Here is a 7,500-nt window from a genome sequence, read left to right as displayed (position 1 = left end):
GCACACATCCATCTTTCACCAATGTGTTCTTGTTCCTGTTGTTTGACATCTTGATCGACCTGCCAACGTGACACATATTGGCACAGACACAAATACAGCCAGACAGATAATGCCACACGCAAGCGCGCACGCACACACAAATCCATCTTTCACCAACTCTCTCTGTTCCTGTTGTGTGACATCTTATCACACTTGCGCGTGTGTGGTCAGGCAATGCTGTTAAAAACAGGATTTCAAATAATACGTTACATGCTGAAAGCAATATATCAAAATAGTGAGGCTGCGCCTGGTGGGCTGAGGGTGGAGATTTGTCTGATCTCCCAGGTCAACTCATGTGCAGACCTGCTAGTGCCTTATCGCCCGTTGTGTGTACACGCAAGCACAAGACAAAGTGCGCACGGAAAAGATGCTGTAATCCATGTCAGAGTTCGGTGGGTTATAGAAACACGAATATACCCAGCATGCTAACTGAATCAGCATATGCTGCCTGAATGGCGGGGTAAAGACGGTCATACACGTAAAAACCCACTCGTGCAAAAACATGAGTGAACCTGGGAGTTTTTTCCCATGATCGGAGATGAAGAAGATGAAAACAATGAGTCAGTCTGTCAACCTGAAACATCGACACTAGAAACCCTGGACCAGTCATCAGCCAGACTAGTGAGGACTATAGCCAGCCCAAACATCGACACTAGAAACCCTGGACCAGTCATCAGCCAGACTAGTGAGGACTATAGCCAGCCCAAACATCGACACTAGAAACCCCGGACTAGTCATCAGCCAGACTAATGAGGACTATAGCCAGCCCAAACATCGACACTAGAAACCCTGGACCAGTCATCAGCCAGACTAATGAGGACTATAGCCAGCCCAAACTCGTAAACCCAGACAGCTAGTTGTCCTTTGTATCTATAGCCCATTTCAAATCAAACACAGCATATCTCTATGATGCTGTGCCAGAACCTGCCTCTGTAAAACGGGACACTTTAGACAAAAGCACAATTTAATAATCATGGTTTTCCTTAATGTTGCAGTTTGAAAGAGTAGGGTGTTTTGCATGTGTTTCAGATTGTAACAAGAAAACTGAAAGCAGTGTTCATGAGAAATGGACAAAGACGGGCAACGGGTTGGTGTCGGACGTTACACAGATCTGGGAACCCCTGTTTTGCACTTAGAGTATTCTCAAACAAACATGGTGTATTTTCAGAAAAAAAGGAGCGTACTGCACACAGCATTTGACCATCCATGATTCAAACTTGCTTCACACGCGTCCGTCGCACAGTTAATTAAGTTTGTCAATACATTTAAAACAAAATCTTCTCTCAGTGTTAACGACAAAATTGCTATCATGTCTCAAAATACTGGATCGAATTCGGGATGCGCTTGTGAAAAAAAGTAGTCTTAAAATAGTTCTCCTCGTATTTTCAACCCCACTGACCGTAGTGATCGTAGTCTGGACAATCATGCGTACAAAATACGGCGAAATCGTATGGGTTCCCAGGTCTACACTGGACACAGTAAAGGTTACCACAGAATAATGACTGTTCACCAGCTATCTGTGAAACTTATTTCTAAGATGGATTAAGAGACTTATTTGAATATCAGTGTCGAACAATAGTGTTAATTCAAACTCGAAGATATGACTGAAAATGTGCTAATGATAAAAAAACATATGTTCGTGCAAATTAGACATTATGTTGACATGCTTCGCCGAGACCACCTCCACCCGTCTCGGTTTACTGGTTTCGGCTAGCTAGGTTCACGTAGTTTCGACTGATTCGAGATGTTCAGTGTCGATCTTTTAGTTTCAGGCCGAAAGATTGACTAAATGTGTTGATATCGCTTACCGCGATTTGTGATGTCAAAATTGACTAAATATAAACACAATCCAGCTTACCCTTGTATCTGGTTTAGCAGAACAGGCACAAGGAATGCCAATTTCCAGGATCTGAGAAAATCTTGGGGGCACTGGGATTTCAAACTCTTCCAGCAAATTCTCGCAGATCTCCAACAGACAAGCATTTGAATGTTCACGTTTCAGGCAGTCAAAGATTAGTTCCCACTTCGAAATCTCAAACAGTCTTGACTTGACAACGTCTCTGCAGAAAAAAAGGAAAAGAATATATTCATACTGATTAAAATGCAGCAAAAGTGACACTCCTCACGTATTAACAAATACACGAACAGACAGACACACAGACAGAAAATAATTTTAAAGCATCTCTAAAGTGTCAGTTTCACAGAGATTCTATATCTCTGTGCATGGTCAGTTTTCTTTTACAAAGACAACATCAAGTGGTTGATTGTGGAACAACAAATGCTGATGACGTTGATTAGGCCTACTTTGAAGATTGCATATTATTATCGTATCAATATAAAGAGCCAACACGAAGATTTTGAGGTGGCCGCGCACATTTTCGACCTGCTGCCAGGTCATCTTCAGGTGCGTGTACTAAAACTGTAAATCATATAAACTGTCCGATCGGAAACTAATCTTTGACTGCCAGACTTATTATGTGATTGTATATTATTTGACAGCTTTGTTGTAGCATTAGCGGAAACAAATAAGGAGGCTCAATTGCAGTATGGTATATGCCTGCAGAGTAAACACTGAACAAAAGCTGTCCAACAGAATTATCGAAAAGTTCGTTCGAGTCACTTACCTGTATTCAGCCCCTTTTAAAAATCCCTCTGTCACAAGTTTGTCGGCGAGTTCTTCTATGGGCATCATGTGTTCCATGACACATCGGAGACACATCTCAGTCTTGGCTTGAAAGCTCGTCTTCTCCCTCCACAGACCAAGTTCTTCCAGCACAGGCTGGACTTGCTCCTGCAAGAAACCGAAAGTATTTATTACATAGTGTATAATTGTTTATTATAATTTTTTTAAGAATTTAAGTTAATAGTGAATATTGTATTGGTAACTGGTTATAATTGTTGGACAATAGTGAATATTATATGACGCACAGGTCGGTTTTTTGGAGGACACCAACCTGTGCGTCATACACTATTCGCTATTGCCAAAAGATTACATAACCAGTTACCTATACGATATTTACTATACATTTTCATTCTTACCAAAAATATAATAAAGAATTATTCACTATGTAATATATTCAACAACTGGCAAGGTTCTACGAAATGTGCGTCTGTGTCACAGGAGCTTGTATCAAAGCGACGCTCGATCTACGCCTTTATCTTTCCTGTACTATTACTACTAGTAATGAATACTGTGAATACTAGTAGTAATAGTACAAGAAGGATAAAGGAGTAGATCGACCGACGCTTTGATACAAGCTCCTGTGGTCTGTGCGTCCTATATACGCAACCTAGAAGCCGCAAAAACGTACCAGAAATAGACGATGTTCAGAAATAATTTTGTCGGGGTTGTATGGGTTGTGGAAGCGTGAATGAATACCCTTCGTACTTCAAGCGAGGCAGACAATCTAGACGTGGAAGCGTGAATGAATACCCTTCGTACTTCAAGCGAGGCAGACAATCTAGACGTGGAAGCGTGAATGATTACCCTTCGTACTTTAAGCGAGGCAGACAATCTAGACGTGGAAGCGTGAATGATTACCCTTCGTACTTTAAGCGAGGCAGACAATCTAGACGTGGGATATGGTGTCAAAATGGGATGTCGCGCTATTGTTATGACATGTTATTAGAATGACGCTTGGCTTGTGAAATGTCGAGAAAATGGATGAGGCAAAAAATGGGACAGGGTACTGCGGCAAAATGGGATTGCACCAAAATGGGATGTGGAATCTAAAACCACCCCCACCACTCAGCGTAGAGGCTCTAAACAACAAATATTAATAATAATAAAAGGCATGCATTATTTTGTGGAATGCGATATTTTTACATTTTAAAATGCAGATCGCGGTTTTAGGTTCGACGTGATTTGTAAAATGTTTTTAAATTTTTACAAATCACGGGTTAACAGCTCTTCCATTGAAAACTGCAAAGAGATTTTAACAAATCTCGGAAGAAAGTCTCTGCTGACTTTCAATTGTTTCTTTCACAATTTCTGATGTTTTATCTATATATATATATATATACGACTTGTCTCTGTCTGTGTGTGTGTGTGTGTGTGTGTGGTTGTGCGCGATGCACGGCCAAAGTTCTCCATGGATCTGCTTCAAATTTGGTGGGCATATTCAGGTACACCCGGGACAGGACACAACCTGGTCACAACGTGCTCTCAGCGCGCAGCGCTGAACCGATTTGGGTTCCACCTCAGCTACCCGGGCCCCCATACCGACACACCAAAGCCAAAGTTCTCGATGGATCTTTTTCAAATTTGGACACCGTATTCAGCTACACCCCGGACACAATATCATCGATGAGATATTTCAACACGTGCTCCCAGCGCGCAGCGCTGAACCGATTTTGGTTTTTCTGTTCATTTCACCATTCCCAGTAACTCATCCTTATCTTCTCCATGTTTTCAGCGTTTACCTCCCTTCCTTCGTGTGGCTTCAATCCATATTTCCGTTTCTAAGTTACTATTTTTAGAATGTCACTGCGCTGTCCAGAACGCTTCCCTTGCACCCGTAAGTTGTTCTTACTGTCAAAGTGAAAAATTCGAATCATAAACGATTTTATCATTTTATCATCTCTGTATGTTCTGGCATTTGAGAAGCCACAACAGATAATATAGGGCTAAGAAATAAGCTCTAAAATTCTCAATCCCGTTTGACAGGACTTCGCCTGCAAAGGTGATTGTGATGAACCGCCACGCTGTCTGTCTCTGTCTCGCGATTCACCCCATATTCCCGTTTCTAAGTTACTATTTTTAGAATGTCATTGCGCTGTCCAGAACGTTTCCCTTGCACCCGTAAGTTGTTCTTACTGTCAAAGTGAAAAGGTCGAATCAATTTATAGCCACGCGAAAAATACACTGTCACCTATCTCTATATATTTATAGATATACATATACATATATATATATATATATGGCTTCTCTGTGTGTGTGTGTGTGTTTGTGTGTGTGTGTGGGCAAAAACCTGTGGATTGTAGAGTTCTGTTTGTGATGGGGTCTAGCGGCTTTTGTCTGTCTGTATGTTCTGGCATTTGAGAAGCCACAACAGATAATATAGGGCTAAGAAATAAGCTCTAAAATTCTCAATCCCGTTTGACAGGACTTCGCCTGCAAAGGTGATTGTGATGAACCGCCACGCTGTCTGTCTCTGTCTCGCGATTCACCCCGGCGAAGCCGGGTATTCCTCTAGTATATATATATAAACTGATATATTACCTCTAGTGTGCTCCCTGCTTTCAAAATTCCACGTTGGAATGTAGGCGGCGGAGACACACACAGAGTAAAGGATGATCTCCCTTGCTCATGACGTAATTTCTATGCATTCTCGCTCTTGACGTAATTCTATATTTAACTTTTCTTTAAAAGTACAAGCGATCGAGTGCACATTTTGGCATTTTTAGCAGCGCTCTCATTATAAATTTCTATATATATATATATATATATATATATATATTATATATGTGTGTGTGTGTGTGTGTGTGTGTGTGTGTGTGTGTGTGTGTCAGTGTGTGTGTCACGGTGTGTGTGTGTGTGATGTCCTCCTACAATAAAGACACTTCACAGTAAACTATGCGTGACCACAATGTTTTATGAGTACAACGGGACTTTTTGGCTTTTGGACCCTTGGGACCGTCTAAAATTCTGCAGTGGGGGTCCATGGACCCTCTAGAAACTAAAAGTGGGGGTCCCGGGACCCTCTAGGCGGGGCGTCTGTGGGGAGCCTTGATACATGTACATGTACCTTGAATTTCTTTGGTGGAATACGCATAAGGAGCATCCAGAGTTGGCGCGCTATTTGGCTTCTCTCCCTTTGGACTGTGATAATGTCGTGATGTTTGGGCTGCAACACTCCACTGGCGATCAGTTTGTCAATCAGCTCGTCAAAGTAAAGGTGCCCGAACTCCACAAAAACGTCCAGAATATTCCTCATCAAAGCTTCTTGCTCCAGAATCGGCCCTGTGGGATGCGATCAAACTTATTATAAAACAAGTCGCGTAAGGCGAAAATACAATATTTAGTCAAGTAGCTGTCGAACTCACAGAATGAAACTGAACGCAACGCAACGCAGCAAGACCGTATACTCGTAGCATCGTCACTCCACCGCCCGTGGCAAAGGCAGTGCCCGTGGAATTGACAAGAAGAGCGGGGTATTCGTTGCGCTGAGAAGGATAGCACGCTTTTCTGTACCTCTCTTCGTTTTAACTTTCTGAGCGTGTTTTTAATCCAAACATATCATATCTATATGTTTTTGGAATCAGGAACCAACAAGGAATAAGATGAAAGTGTTTTTAAATTGATTTCGAAAAAAAAATTTGATAATAATTTTTATATATTTAATTTTCAGAGCTTGTTTTTAATCCGAATATAACATATTTATATGTTTTTGGAATCAGCAAATGATGGAGAATAAGATAAACGTAAATTTGGATCGTTTTATAAATTTTTATTTTTGTTTACAATTTTCCGATTTTTAATGACCAAAGTCATTAATTAATTTTTAAGCCACCAAGCTGAAATGCAATACCGAAGTCCGGGCTTCGTCGAAGATTACTTGACCAAAATTTGAACCAATTTGGTTGAAAAATGAGGGCGTGACAGTGCCGCCTCAACTTTCACGAAAAGCCGGATATGACGTCATCAAAGACATTTATCAAAAAAATGAAAAAAACGTTCGGGGATTTCATACCCAGGAACTCTCATGTCAAATTTCATAAAGATCGGTCCAGTAGTTTAGTCTGAATCGCTCTACACACACACACACACACACAGACACACAGACACACACACACACGCACATACACCACGACCCTCGTTTCGATTCCCCCTCGATGTTAAAATATTTAGTCAAAACTTGACTAAATATAAAAACAAGAAAGGTAAGTTGTTGGAACGTTTAATTATTGACAAAACATTACGTTACTTTCACAAATATATCGACCCAGCGGTCTTTAGATAGCACAGACATACACCAATGTTCCGCGGTTTGCAGTGAAGACACACGGTTATTGTTCGTGCAAAGAAACTATGCAGATGCGTTTTGATCCAGATCTTTTAGATCAAACAGCTTATGTTAAAACTGATTGCACTATGGGTAAGTCAATTCATTTCAATAGCATAATCAGTAACCAGCTTGGTTTTACACTAGGTTTTGTCTGTATATAACTGTGTGTGTGTGCGTGTGCGTGTGCGTGTGCGTGTGCGTGTGCGTGTGCGTGTGCGTGTGTGTGTTAATTTATCTTTGTATTTCGTGTCGTTACACATGCAACTATCCTTATTTAACTAGTAACACACTTACCGATTGAGCTCTTTCCGCATAGAACACACATCAGGGAAGCCATCTTCAGATTGTGTCCCTTCTTCACGAGAGCTGACAAGCAGAGAAATTGAGATGCAGTTCTCTATCGTGTTAACTATCATGTAAGCCGACACACACACACACTCACACACACGAAAAC

The 7,500-nt window shown here is 41.2% G+C and overlaps 1 protein-coding gene across 1 annotated transcript in view; it reads right to left on the bottom strand.

Annotated features, from left to right (window-relative positions):
* The window catches only part of LOC138949270 (uncharacterized), a 16,365-nt gene that overhangs the window by 5,261 nt on the left and 3,604 nt on the right, over positions 1-7,500 (bottom strand). The window contains exons 2-5 of the mRNA XM_070321054.1: positions 7,341-7,412; positions 5,787-6,001; positions 2,664-2,830; positions 1,898-2,099 (exon numbers count right to left, since the gene is read on the bottom strand). Of these exons, the coding sequence (XP_070177155.1) occupies positions 1,898-2,099; positions 2,664-2,830; positions 5,787-6,001; positions 7,341-7,383 (627 nt within the window). The 5' untranslated portion in view covers positions 7,384-7,412. The remainder of the gene's footprint in view (positions 1-1,897; positions 2,100-2,663; positions 2,831-5,786; positions 6,002-7,340; positions 7,413-7,500) is intronic.

This window comes from Littorina saxatilis, linkage group LG15 (genome assembly GCF_037325665.1).
Source record: "Littorina saxatilis isolate snail1 linkage group LG15, US_GU_Lsax_2.0, whole genome shotgun sequence".
Taxonomy (NCBI): Eukaryota; Metazoa; Mollusca; class Gastropoda; order Littorinimorpha; family Littorinidae; genus Littorina; species Littorina saxatilis.
The sequence above is the reverse complement of the archived record's forward strand: the minus strand, read 5'-3'. Positions and strand labels throughout refer to the sequence as shown.